At 35.2% G+C, this 14810-nt stretch overlaps 1 protein-coding gene across 1 annotated transcript in view; it reads left to right on the top strand.

The window, feature by feature from the left end:
- The window catches only part of LOC117922579 (3-hydroxyisobutyryl-CoA hydrolase 1-like), a 37956-nt gene that overhangs the window by 11497 nt on the left and 11649 nt on the right, over positions 1 to 14810 (top strand). Inside the window, exons 3-9 of the mRNA XM_034840732.1 lie at positions 1025 to 1093; positions 4977 to 5040; positions 6666 to 6745; positions 6894 to 6977; positions 8390 to 8474; positions 11387 to 11472; positions 14490 to 14611. Coding sequence (XP_034696623.1) covers positions 1025 to 1093; positions 4977 to 5040; positions 6666 to 6745; positions 6894 to 6977; positions 8390 to 8474; positions 11387 to 11472; positions 14490 to 14611 — 590 coding nt within the window. The remainder of the gene's footprint in view (positions 1 to 1024; positions 1094 to 4976; positions 5041 to 6665; positions 6746 to 6893; positions 6978 to 8389; positions 8475 to 11386; positions 11473 to 14489; positions 14612 to 14810) is intronic.

The raw sequence follows: 14810 nt of genomic DNA, 5'->3' as shown, positions 1-14810 counted from the left end.
AGTTTGATAGAGAACTCAAGTTCATTTTTGTCTCTCCTTTCTTTACAGCAGAAAAATAGATGAACTAATGTGCGAAAATTTTTGTAAGAAGTGATATGAATGGACTTCTAGAGAAAGGTATTGGAGGAAACAGGATAATGTATTAGGAACACACATTTGCAGAAAGTAGGGAGTCAAGATTTGAGCACAATGTATGTTAACTAGGGGGAATAGGCATCGGTAGACTTTTGGAAGCAAATCATTTATGAGTTATATAACCTTTTTCCTTACTTAGAAACAACATATAAAGATTCAAGTGTTATCTTAGGGGAGAGCTTGGCCAACTATCTTTAGTTTATTGATAATGTTGTGAGTAGCTCCAGGAAGAGCTCAGGGTTTGAGCATGTATAGGTGCTCTCATAGGGTCTGGTGCCATCAAATTGGCTGTTGCAAGAGAGGGAGGGAGGGGATGGTTTGGGGGATTGGGTGGGTTGAGTACCGGGTAGGGTATAAGCCATTACAAAGAAATGGAAGTGAAGGGAGCAGATGATAGATGCCCATGAACCAGCTAGCAGAATTGAAAGGAGTAAGCCTAATCTTTTTCAAAGACAAAAAGGGAATATAAATTAGATTTAAAAGAAACTAATACCATATAGAATGACATGGATGATTGTAATGAAGATGTGTTCAAAGGATTTCTCAACAAGACTTAGGGCAAATTACAATAAATCCATAGAAATTTATGAAGGCAGATTAGTAGGTCTAATTACAGAACTTGAAGAAACACCTGGATGAGATAAGTTTGAGTTTTGAGGGTTATTTCTTGCATGCCTTCTTATGCCAATTGTGGTACAGTGTAATTCACCTTTTTGTTCCTGTCTTGCTGTCATGGTGTTATGCATCTTCATGGATAATTTCCATTTTATTATAAAAATTATTAAATGATTGGGGGACTGGATAAATTAATCAACTTGCTATTAATTAACCAACTTGAATTCAATGGAGTGGGCGTTTCACAATTATTTCTGTTGCTGTTTCTTCTCAGATCTCTAAGCTCTTGGAACTTTTTCTAGCCTACGAGGAGGATAGTAATGTCAAGTTGGTAATCATGAAGGTACTTTGCCTGAAGCACTTTCCTTTCGGATTGCAGTAACTTGTATTGTAGTTCTCTTGTCTTAATGTTTCCGGAAAATCTAATAAAGTGCAACAATAAATTTATATATTAAGTTTGATGACAATTATAGTATAATGATAGTTGTTGGTGATTGCTGATGATTAATCATTGTTTTTCTTTCATAAGGTTTTCTTTGCAGTTGGTAAAATGCATGGAACTGTGATTATTGTAATTAAATCAAGTCTGGTGATAAGACCATCTCAAACTCCTTTGTAAGCTTGTGGCAGTTTGAATACATATCCTGACTAGATTGGTTTGAAACTAATATTTTCTTTGTTAAGAAACAGAACAAATCGAAGGTTTTCCTTCCCCCTTTCACTTTTCAAGGTCTCAAAAAATCCACTTTAAAGAGGCATGTTTACAGTTAGTAAAACGGTTGAAAGTATGGTTGCAATTAAAACAAGTCTAGTGATAAGAATAGTTTGACCACAGCATCAGTACTTGTCCCGATTGGATTTCTCTGAAACTAATTTTTTTCTTTTGTTAGGAAATAGAGTAAAATTAGAGGGCCTGTTTGGTAGTGGAAATAGAGCTGGCTTCTGGTTTCAAAAGCATGAAAATGAAAATGACACTGAAAACATGTTTGGTATCATCCTGTTAAAGCTGCATTTAAAATATTCCCTAAAAATGGTTATTTTTGGGAAGTTTTGAACTTTTTTTCCGTGTTTCAAAAAATACAAGCACTTTATAAATTCAGAATGATCCAAAATCAAACATGTTTATTATTTTCATTTTTGAAACACAGATATTTCTGGATAAGACCAATTTTATTTTTGTTATTGAACAGGCCAAAAATTCTCCCTTGCCTCTCACTTTTCTAGTTTTGAACTAAATCTACTTTAAATGTGAGGGGGGGGGGGGGGGGGGGGGGGGGGGGGGGGGGGGGGTGTGTGTTCAGCAACTCAAGTGAAAGAAATTTTATGTCTAGTCTTGATATAATGGAACTACTTAAAAGTTGTAGTCTTTGAATTCATCCCAAGTTAATATTTTATTACCTATTTTAGGTTTGTCCATTTATATTAATTCTTTAGAGAGAGCAAAAATCCCATGTAAATATAAATAAAATCAATCACTTAAATGAACATAGGATATAACGTGGAAAAATCACCTAGCAACTTACTAGGTGTAAAAAACCATGGATAGTCTCTCGACCGCTAAATAATCTACTAAATATGAGAAAATGGTGCACAGTTTTACCTAATCAAATGCACCTACTTCGTAGGGTTTTATACTGTCAACACCTACAATCTTTTTCCATGTTCCCGACGCAACACTCCTGTGCTCCTTAGTGGATCCCTTGAAGCCCTTATCGAAGTTTCATGATAAGATCTTTGACCTTTCTTGTAGCTGAAAGTTACTCTTAAGAAATATTTTTAAATTTTGGGAGTTGGAGGATCAAGCTTTTGATGAATGGTTATGCTATTTTATGGTTCATAAAAATCCACATTCCTTTTTAAATAAAATATCTCTATTTATATTTATAAAACTCTTTTTAGAATCAAATACCAATGTAAAGATAATCACAATTTTAAAATATTACAAAAATTCTTTTTAAAATCAAACACAAATTTAGAGATAAACATAATTTTAAAACTTATAAAAAACAATTTTTGGAATTAAAAATATAGTGGAAATCAAATTAGGAAATAGAAAGTATTCTCTTCCCAATTTCTTTTATTAGCCATTCCAAAAGCTCTATCAACCATAAATACATGCTTGCCTTAAATTTTACAATTCCAAATCCAAATTTGATGAAGTTTGAATTTGTCTTGAAACGAATAAGTCCTAAGGAAGTAAGTTGCATCTAATTAGTAAGAAGTGAGCAACATTGCCAACTAAGTAAAATACCTTAACATCAGGCATCATGAAGAATCATCTGTTGTAACATGTATGTTCATAATGAACATCAGGAGATCTGCTGTCATGTTTTTTATAACCATAAATCCAATTCTATTCACTGAGATCTATCGATTTTGTAAATCGTTTTGTTCTTGTTGAGTTACAATTTTCCTAAAAGCTTAAGGTAATTATGATTTCGGCACACAATGTATATCATGTGTTAATACCTCCCATGTGTGGGGGGCACAGACAGTAGTAGCTTCAGACAAATTGATCACAAATAATTAGACAAATAAATAGATGGGAAGAGGACTTGAATTTTCAATGAATCAAAGCTTTGATGCCAAGTTACCAATTTTCATAGAAGTTTAAGCTATTAGGATTTAGGTCTACATGGTATATCATGCTCTAATAGTTGTAAAAGGAAAAAACAAAAAAACATCCACTGTTAGCTTGAAATTAAATAATGGAAAAAAAAATGCTTGTCCAATCATCACTTGGCAAGAGAACCAAGTCTGCCACTAAAAGGTAATCTGTCACTCATGAAAATGAGAAGTTCTGAAATAAAGAAAAAATAAAATGATGAAAAGTACTTCTCCTGTTATACTCTTTCCCATTTTGATACATTCTTAAGTTCATGAATTTTGAGCTGGTATAGTCACCAATCTCTCTCTTTATCAATTATCTTAACAATATAAAATGCATCTCACAACAACAATTAGATCTATGTGATGATGGGGCACTGATAAGGATGGATTATAGCTGCTGGCATTATTTTAGGTTGAGTCATGATCTTCACAGTGTAGAGATATACTTAAGTTATATTATGAGTATTTTTTACAATTGAACTATTAAATTAGTATGTGGGAAAGGACTTTCACTTCAAGTATGTAGAGCCTTACATACCTAGTTGTCCAAGAATTTTATTACACTCAAGAGAGCTAGATCCAGAAAATCCCCATGTTTGTCTTAGCAGGTGCACACTTAAGCAAGTTGTTAGCTATGGGTCAAGTGTAGGTCACTTCCCAAATAAGTAGCAGAGAAACATATATACATATATGTGACAATCATAAACTGAACTATATTGCATATGAGTTTCAACTTAATTTTGATTTAAGTCAAGAAATACCACTAGGACAGTGATTAGAATGTGCTCCGAACCAGGGGTTTGTCTTGGCTATTGAAACAAAAATCCTTACTTTACTGGGAAGGGTATGGCATCCTCTTGGGGTGCTAGTGGCTGCAGGTGGAGGAGCACTTGGAAGTGTTGATGTCTTGGGTGTCCCAAGAAAAAGGGGAGCCTTGAAACTGAAATCTTAGATTTGGAAAATTCTTGATCTTTTTAGAAGCTAGGATGCCACTTTACTTGGATGTGCATGGCAGCAAATTAGAAAGCACATAGTTTGGCCAAGAAAGGAGCCTCTTAGTTGGAGGTTTCTGTTAGGAATTTCCTATCCATTGGGTAATTCTCTCATGGGCAGGAATTGTGTCAGTTTTTGTTGTATTTTTAGGAAGGACCATTGCTGGTTGTTTGTAGATAGTTTTACTTGAGTCTCTTTCTTCTTGTATCTGGTTCAAAGAATAACTCATCCTTCCTTATATTCACTTCTTTTTTATTAATACAAAATTTCTGGTTTCCCATAAAAGAAGTAGATAAATTGGAGAGATCTCAAGGAGAGATTTCCCTATGCCCCACATATTATTGTTTGATTAATTAACCCTTAATGTGATGTAAACTGCATAAAGATATTTGATTAGAAAAATCTAGTAGATGAAAGTATTTACACTTATATGAGTCAAAAAGGATGGCACACTCAATGTTATTTCTCACAGAGATCTTTTACCTCAATGGTGATTCAGAATTTCATGTAGATCACAATGTCCCGTGCATGCTTTCCTCTAGTCATTGGAAATAATATGCTGATTTCAGCTTACAATGAGAGAAATCATTATGGCTTGTATATTACTTGTTATCTGTCTGTAGGGGAATGGAAGAGCATTTTGTTCTGGTGGTGATGTTGCAGCTGTGGTTCATGATATTAATAGAGGTAAAATACCACCTCCTTGGCTGGTGTGTAACATTCATAGTTATGGTTGTCAAAGGACAACTTTGCTGTCCACACTTCTTTCCTTATTTTAGCCCACAATTGTTTCCTTATTTCTCCATTTATTATTCTGTACAGTTAGCATACATTATTTGACAGATTATAGTTTATATGTATAGGGCTAGAATCATGCGGGAATTTATTTGCTTTTATTTGCTTTCCATGTATAGCATCCTTGTAAAGTCTATATATAATATGCAAAACTCAAGGCCAAGGCATTCGACCATTCACACAATATTTTGACATGGTATCAGAGCTTGTGTTCTGAACCTAGAGTTTACATGCTTTCTAGTTTTTTTTTCTTTGGGTTTTCTTGGATTTAGCCCTAAGGGCTCTGGATTTAGCCCTAAGGGCTCTTGGATTTAGCCCTAGGGGCTCTCAGATTTAGCCCTAGGGGCTCTCGGACTCTAGCCCAGCTTTTGGGTTCTTTTTTTTTTTTTTTTTTTCTGGTGGTTGTGACAACACATCTGTGGTGTGATCTTGGAGTTTTCTTTGGGTTTCTTCGCTTCTAGGCTCTTGGAGATCTTCGATTATTTGGAGGTTTGTTATCAGATTTAGGCTCTTTGACGATGTTTTTTTTTTGTTTCCTAGGCTATTTCTGTCTTCGTAATGTCTGGAGAATATTCTATTGTTCGTTTCAATGGCAAAAACTATCTTAGTTGGGAGTTTTAGTTTAAGATGTTTGTAGTAAGAAGCAAGACAAAGTCTCTAAGTCATCTACAGAATCTGAGTACCGGGCGATGTCTCTTGCTTGTTCTAAAATCATTTGGCTTCGAGGTTTGCTTGCGGAGTTAGATTTTTCTGAGACCGATCCTACACCTCTACATGCCGATAATACAAGTGCTATTCAGATCATGGCCAATCCTGTCTATCATGAGCACACAAAGCATATTGAAGTGGACTGTCACTCTATCCGTGCAGTCTTTGAAGCTCATGTTATCACTCTTCCACATATTTCCACTGGCTTACAAATTGCTTATATCTTCACCAAGGCTCTCCCTCGTCATCGACATTGCTTGCTAAGTAGCAAATTGATGCTTGTTGATCAACCTGCATCAATTTGAGGGGGGCTGTCAAAGGACAACTTTGCTGTCCACACTTCTTTCCTTATTTTAGCCCACAATTGTTTCCTTATTTTTCCATTTATTATTCTGTACAGTTAGCATACATTATTTGACAGATTATAGTTTATATGTATATGGCTAGAATCATGCGGGAATTTATTTGCTTTTATTTGCTTTCCATGTATAGCATCCTTGTAAAGTCTATATATAATATACAAAACTCAAGGCCAAGGCATTCGGTCATTCACACAATATTTTGACAATGGTTAGCTATGAACTCAGTGAGGAGGATGCTTCTTTTTTTTTTTTTATTGTTTATCTTCTCCTTGTTGCTTGATTATTATTATTTTTTCCACTCTCTTTTCTTACCTTTCAAAAAATTTTCAGCCATCTCCCATCAGGAAGATGCTGTCTTTATGCAAGCATGTGCTAGCTTCATTTGCATGACATAGAGGACATGTTAGCAATGTTGGTGGTAATTTGTTGCCCATTTGTATGAATCAGGTAATTGGAAAATAGGTGCAAAATTTTTCTGGGAAGAATATATCCTAAACTATGTTATGGCAACATACAGTAAACCCCAGGTGACCCAACATTGTGTATTGAGTTTGATTTTTTACGATTATTTGTCAATGAATATTCTTCTTGAAAGCATATCTTGCTGAACTCAGTTTCAGCAGTCATCATATGGAATGGTTTAACCTTATTATTTACATGTGAACATAATTAAAGGTTTCGATTCTTAATGGAATTGTTATGGGAGGTGGTGCTGGTGCTTCAGTGCATGGTAGATTTCGCATTGCAACGGAGAATTCGGTATTTGTCTCTCTTTATCTGAGGTTTTAAAGGATGAACATAGTTCAATGAGTTGCACCATATAATATTTCCTCTAAAGTGAACATGGATTAATGAAATGCATAATCTAAGATTTTCTCCATTCTGTTAGTTCCAAATGCCTATCACTAGAATTATGAATAAAAGACTTATATGGTACCTCATTTTTTTTCATTATTATCATTATTACTACTACTACTTCTTCTGCGGGTACTTCTACCTCAAGGTTTTCCATTACTACTACTACAGCCTCATTTTTTTCTGTTGCCACTACTACTACTTTCCTTTTCTAGTAGAATTATTATTTTGAAATTTAAAGCACAAAGAAAGACATACTACAAGGCCTGAGAGCATAACTGAGTGGCGGTGTAGCAATTAGTATGAAGATTATCCATCCAGATTGCAGCTCCCACAGTGGTGCAGAGCCAGCTGCTAACGTTAAGTCATGGTACATTCTAAAACACCAACTGGCACTCATACCACATAATTACCTAGTACAAAGAAGAGAAATTCTTTTATATTTGAGCAATCAATCTACCTTACTGCTCTTCCATAAGCTTCCTTGCCCCTGCAACTCTCATGCAACAACCTGTGAAAAGGAGAGAGCATTTAACTAAAAGGTTTTCCTAGACTACCTATCTGGCATCCCATCAAGCCCAAATTCATGAACTTGCAGAGGCTTCTGTGACTTTATTATCAATTTCCAGCTAAAAGATCCTTACAAAGTAAATTTCTTTTGATTGGGGCAAAGTTTACAAGACCATGCTAAGTTGCAACAATGGGCTTTGATAAACCCTCTCTTCACCCCCCACAACACAATTCAAGGACCCTTAATTCTTCAGCAGTCAGCACTTTGTCCTAGACTCCTAGTTCATCAGTTAGCATTCCATATCGTTAGTAAACCTGGATGATAAGAAAGATGGCAAATATGTAGGGTGCTAAAGATTTTGTAAGATAATGGAGAAATGTTTCTAACATGGGGAAGATGAATTGGTGGAAAAATGTGGCATACATTTGGTGATGTGAACTTGGGATATATTCCACTTCCAATGTATTGCTTTTTGAATCTTCCATACAGTTCTACTATCTGTTATCCTTTGTGCTTCCTGGAGGTTTGATTTTTAAGGGTTCTCAGGCATTATGCACTTAATGGGGTGAATGCTTGGACGTATGATTTGACCATTTTGCATGTTATAAGTCTTAACCAACAGATTTGTGATTTTGCTCTTGGCATTAGATATTGCTATTTCTCCTGGCTTTTGATGAAATCTATTCATTCTTTTAGAGGCCATATCCACTTTTATTCTTATAAATAAGGATAGAATTTTCGTGCTGTCAATTGTGTTCTCTTTTCAATTCTTGTCAACATGTTCCTCACAGTGGACTGTTCGCAGGTTTTTGCAATGCCAGAAACAGCTTTAGGACTCTTCCCTGATGTAGGCGCATCTTATTTCTTGTCAAGATTTCCTGGTTTCTTTGGTAATGCAAGTTATACCCTTGATTTATTTACACATGCCTGCAATCAATATTCTCATTTAGATCTCCAAACCAATTATCTGAGCTGCCTTTTTCTTTCAAGAGGTTGTAGGTTTTTTATTGTAAAATTCCCTTCTCATGTTTGATCAGAGAAATGGAAGTTATTTTATAAGCAGGAGAGTTATGCATTATATTTAGTTCAATGTATTTTCTGATGAGTTCCATCATGGTTGGAAAGACTAAAGGCTTGAGATTTAAATCTTTTTGTTTCTTTCTTCTGTTAAAAAAAAATTGAAATTATATTTGGTTTCTTTAGAAGGATCATCTCTAACTTTTGTAACCTTGAATGTCATCGTCAATAAACGTAGGAAATGTTCTAGTTTCTTATTTCTGGGCATGGTATGGGACAAAACTGAAAGTTTATGTTCCCCAATGATTAAAAACTGTACCAGAACCCAATGAACAAGACTTTACAGCTCATGGCTAAAAAGGTTCAACTGTTTGGCCAGACCATATGGTCTGTTAGTTAAAACTGTTGAAATTCAAAAAGAAAAATTTCAAGAAAAAACAAAATGAAAATCATGTACTGTCCCCTAAAAGCACAATACTTTGACGAAGGCTTCCACCTATGCACACACATCCTGTATGCTGTAACCTGTCAGGTTGTCCACCCAACTAACATTGACCTGAAATTTGCTGGTTAAGATGTTATCCATTGGGTTTATCACTAGAGTTTTGTTTTTTTTTTTTTTTTTTGGTGATAAGTTGATTGGTTTACCGTCAGTTAACCAGTCATGATAATCTTACACACTTGATTGTGTGGAGAGAGAGGAATGCTAGGATTTTCGAGGACATTTGGAAGACGCCAAAGATGACATGGGATCAGCTTCATTTCTATGTTTCTTTTTGGGCTCATTGTACAGACATTTTTAAACCCTATCCTTTGAGTGTAATTCAGCTTAGTTGCTTTTCGATATCAACATCCTAGGGTTGGGTCTATAGGGTCAGAAGATGTTATGCATGTATAGGCATTTTGTACCTTTTGTAGTCTTCCTTGGTTAGTGAAGGTTTACTTAGTTCTTTTGATTTGGTTTGTACATCATGGGGAGGATTCCTCATCCTTCTCATGTTTCTTTTCTCAATTAATACATATGTTTTGTTTCTGATAAAAATAAATAAAATAAAATAATCTTACACACAGAGTTGTTAGTTAATATTGTATTTTTAAGTTCTATATTTTGGGTTTTATCCTTAGGTATTGATTCAATCCATCTTTTGGACAGTCTCTATAATAAACCTATTAGCATATTCTAAATTCTCCACTTGACCAAAACTTATCATATTTAGGATTGAATTAACAACCTAGCCTTATTTTTTTGATAGATAATTAAACAACCTAGCCTTATTGTATTTGAGATTCAATTAAACAACTTAGCCATATTGTATTTGGGATTTCAATTAAACAACATAGCCCTTTCAGCACTCGTTTGAATTTTTGGGGACACCTGGTAACTGCTGTCTTTCCTCTCTGTAACATTTTACTCTCAAAGATGCTCATTTAGTTGTCTAGGGAACACCTCATTGGTTGCTTTCTGTAGTTTTCATCCCTAAAGTGATACTCTGGAAGTTGTGTTACAACTACTTTGGTTGATTGCTGGAATTTTTTTCAGGCTACAGGATGGCTTTAGTTTTTCTTGGTTGTCTGGATCTTGAGCTGATCTCAGCCTTGCTCTTAAGATACTTGGTTCTTTGAAATTTGATTAGATGGTGTTGGCTTTAATTCTTTTCCATCATGTTTGATCTTGGCCTTATCTGATTTTCAAGTCCTTATAATTTTCCATCAGCCAATTTTTGTATCCCTCATTTTTTTGTGAGGCAAGGACAAATGTTGAATTTGGATTAATTTGTTTCTAAATGTCTCTTTGAGTGTTGTTAAATGTATCCACTTATGGTTCATATTAATCTATTATTTGCTTCTCAAGGTTATATAGCTTCCATTAAAGGGCAATGTTGATACCATATTCCCATGAAATTTCAAGAACAAAGAAATGCTAAGCTCAATCTATTGTAAGCTGCTTGAAATTTTGGGAGTTTGGAGGCAAAAGTTTTATGTTGCTCTTTAAATCCTGAAATAAAACTAATTCCTTACTATTCAAATAAAAATCCATGAAATCATTCAAGTTAGAATATTCATTGGCTTCTTAGGAACCTAGGTATCTGCTGCTCTTGATAAAGAGACTATAGCTTTTCAATGCTTCGCCAAATGAAAAGAGGGAAAAAGAGAAAAATTAAATATTCTTGTTTCCAGGCTTGTATTTGCTCTAGCCTCTATCATCTGAGAATTGACCCAAAATGATATGTTGAAGTGCAGTGGAAGAGTGTTCAACCTGCACTGCTGGTTTGGTAATTTAGGTTCGAGTAACTGGTTGAATAGATTGATTGGAAGTTGGAACCTGCATAAAATATGTTGCCTGAAGGCTGCTTTATCGGCTTGCTATCTCATATGATGTGTGTGGGAAAACCAATGAACTCTTTCTAGCATGCTTTGCTGACATGGCTTATTTCAAGACAAAAGGAAAAGAAATGATCCATTTCACAAATTTCACTAATAAAATCACATTTTGAGTTAATGCATTCAGTTGCACCACAGCCACATCTATATTGAAGGTGTTTGAAAAGGTATATAACTTCTATGTCTATATGAATGTTTAAGGGCCTTATCATTTTCGTTGATGATTGTGATTGGAGTTCATTGATTGGGGCTATGGACTAATCATGAAAGAACTGCAACTGCCTTTTTTAACAATACATATATAAATTCTTTCTGTCTTGATTACTGTGCCTAACCTTAAAGAACTTTGCCAACTAATACTCGTTTGTGCTACTCACTCATTTTTCCTCTACGAATCTGGCAGGAGAATATGTTGGTCTGACAGGTGCAAGGTTGGATGGTGCTGAAATGCTTGCATGCGGCCTTGCAACTCATTTTGTCCCTTCAGCAGTATACGTCTTGTCCCAAATCTCAATATGATTGTTATGTATTAGACGCAAGTTGAGAGCTCAAATAATAACAAAAACAAATATACTTCTCTGATTAAGGAATAATACTAGTTAGAAATGGTGACACATGTTAACATGATTTAATTAATGTGAAACTGGGATGTGGCTAGCCAAATTGGGTTTATTTTGATGCTAATCTTTTGAGTTGCTTAAGTAACTTAAACTGAATGTTTCTTAATGGTATGTGTATCTGAAGAGACAAATCCATGTCTACAACTGCTAACAATGAAGCAAACTTCTATTTTGATTTAGGTCTTTTACCAAAGGGTTAGGTCCATGGAGATTTATGAAAATTTGTTTTTGTTTTCAATAAGTAATAAATTTGTAAAGAATGCTAAAAAGGAGGAGTACTCACATATATGGAGGATATATAGGCAACATATGGTAAATGGAAATTAAAAGAAGAACTACAATAATAAGCCTTAAGCCTCTTTGAAGTATTGGTGAGATCATAGAAGCCAATGCCTTCCCTAAATCACTAACCAAGGAACAGAGATTTAAGAAAAACATCCAGAAGTTCAGCTTTGCTAACACCAAAGCCTTCAAGATTTGTGATCTCTCTCCTCCAAAGTTACCAAGTTAAACACAAGGGGAACATCCTCCACAGTTTCCTCATCTTCTTCACAAGTTTCCATGCCAACTAGCCAGTTAAAACACAAAGTGGCCATTCTTAACACTTTTCTCCTCTTCTGACAAACTTGCTTGCAAGGCAAAAATCATTCCACTCTTTGAGTCTACCTTAATGAATTTCAAATAGCCCCTTTCTCTTCCTGGAATATTAATCGCCTTCTCACCAAATTTTCCCATCCACTCATTTCCTTCATTATGTTTCTCTGTCAATTAAAAACCTCCAAAGCCATTTTCTTCACAAGCATTATAACAACATCCATGCTGTTAAACCAAGACCACCTTTTCCTTGCAAGAAAAATAACCTTCCTTCAGATCAAGCACCCCTCTCCTCTCCATAACCAGCATCTCTTCCAGCCTGTAGAAAGTTCCCTTGGATTTTTCTCTGACCTTTTTCATATTGTTATTAGGATTACAAATGAAGAGATAAAATGAACAGCGAGCTTGAAAAAGTGCTCTTGTTAAGTTTTAGTTTGTCCCCTTAGAGAGATTTTGTCTCTTCCACCACAAGATACTTGGTTTAGGGCAATGAAGTATTCAATGATTAGTTGATTCTTCCTCACTTTACACATATAGCATCTGTTTGACATTATCATCCCCTCTTTTAAGTTGACAAATTGTTAAATCCGTCCCCATGCTGCTTCCCATGCAAAGAATCCAACTCTCCCAAGTATCCAGGGATTCCAATCTCTTTTTCCTCAGATTAAGGAGTGGTAGAAGGATTTAACCGAGAACTTGCCACACCTGGACTCTTTCCACCCCATTCTGTCGTCCTTCTCTCTCCTAACTAAGCTCTTCATCAACTTCTATAAGAAGGTATCACTCTTCAATCTCCCAATCATGAAATTGTCTTAAGAAGTGGGGACTTCACTGACCACCCTCCTAACTTGCTCCCACATCTGTACCACCCATGACTTTTTATCGTTAGCTATAGAGAATAATGTAGAAAGAATTCTTCCGAAGATAAGTCTCCACACAATCTATCATTCCAAAATTTTACTCTTCTTCCATTGCAACCATAAATGAGATCTGCTCATGAAGGACTCCCATCTATTTCTAATAGCCTTCCACATGCCCATACCATAACGATCCTTACACCCTTTGAACTCCAAGCCCCTCTTCCCAACTTTTGTGCTATTACACTTTCCCATAGGGATTCCCCCTCAATTGCAAATCTTCGACTCCACTTGCCAAGAATTGCCTTGTTTATAGTAGAGAGATTTTTAATGCTAAGGCCTCCATACTTTTTTTCCAAGCAGGCTATGGACCAATTAATCAGATGGGGATCAACCAACATTGAGAATCTAACAATAGAGTAAAAGCTAATCATTCCTTTTTCTGCAGAAATTCATCCTCTAAGGAAATAGATATAAAATTCTTGGTTACATAATTAGCTTTCTCTTTAATATAGAACCAATGGCTTTATTTGCAATGAGCATGGTGTTTACAATTTGTTCCTCCACAAATGCATTTGAACCTCAGTAACTATTCCCCAATAACCCACTTGATCCAATAAGCTAGCATCCTCTGGTAGCTTTTTTTATTCCCTCCACCAAACTTTTGGGTCTACACCCCTTATTCCCTACGCGTCTCCCTTCTTATAATTAGCACAACAAAGATCTTATTCAATTTTTTTTCCTTTTAGTTGAATTTCTAATTTGTGTTATTAGAATCTTTATTGAATTTTAAAAGAATTTAAGTCCTATTTGGTTTTCACTATTTGTTAGTCTCATGTTAGAAGGTTTTGTCTTGGAAGTTTTTAAAAGTAAAAAATATGGTCTGTTAGTACAAAACAAATTTGATTGTGATTGCTGGAAATTTTGAGTTCTTACTTGTTCTTATCCTCCTTAGTTTTAGTGCTGCTACTATTAAAGTTCAATGGGTACTGTTGTATTTATTCTTATGACCTAAATTTCTACTTTCATAATGCTGAACCTCTTTCTATATTCAATTCTTTATTTGAACAGCCCAGAGTGGCAGAGCCTAAATTAGTTGCCATCCAAAAATTTGAGCAATTTGTTTTTCTGGAATTCTAGCAGCTGACCTTAAAACCTAGAGTTTGACTTCCATATCCAAGAACCCTAAACCATAGTCTTTCTAATTTCTTGGCTCACTAATCTTTTTAGATAGCATTTCAAGATTTACGTGTCGTCTTGTGTCACAATTATTCTGTATATGTGTTGTTCTGTAGCATTTGAGTGAACAACAAATGCATGATTGCTACATTGAAACCATGTAATGCCTCTCTGTTGAGGAGCACTTTGTCTTTTATTTTTCTTTGGAGTGATTTGCCTTCTTAATTCCTTTTTATGTGTCTTAATCAATGGACAGAGATTGTCTTCATTAGAAGCAGCACTTCACAAGTTAGATTCAAGTGATCCAGCCATTATTTCTGCAGTGATTGATGAATATTCGCTGCAACCTTATTTGAAAGACAAGAGTACGTACCACAGGTAAGTTCCTCTTAGCTCTTCCTCTTTAGGGTGTAATTAATTTGTCGTTGTGGATTGTTGTAAGCTATTTACCTTTTCCTATTCCTCATATAATTTATTGGTGACTGGAGTTCACATATGCCAAGAGGATACCAGATGTCTCTAGGATCAACAAAATTAGTATTGGAATAGTGGTTTGTGCAATTTTTATTATGAAATA

The sequence above is a fragment of the Vitis riparia genome, chromosome 9, assembly GCF_004353265.1.
Source record: "Vitis riparia cultivar Riparia Gloire de Montpellier isolate 1030 chromosome 9, EGFV_Vit.rip_1.0, whole genome shotgun sequence".
NCBI classification, from domain to species: Eukaryota; Viridiplantae; Streptophyta; class Magnoliopsida; order Vitales; family Vitaceae; genus Vitis; species Vitis riparia.
This window is presented reverse-complemented; position numbering and strand designations above follow the sequence as displayed.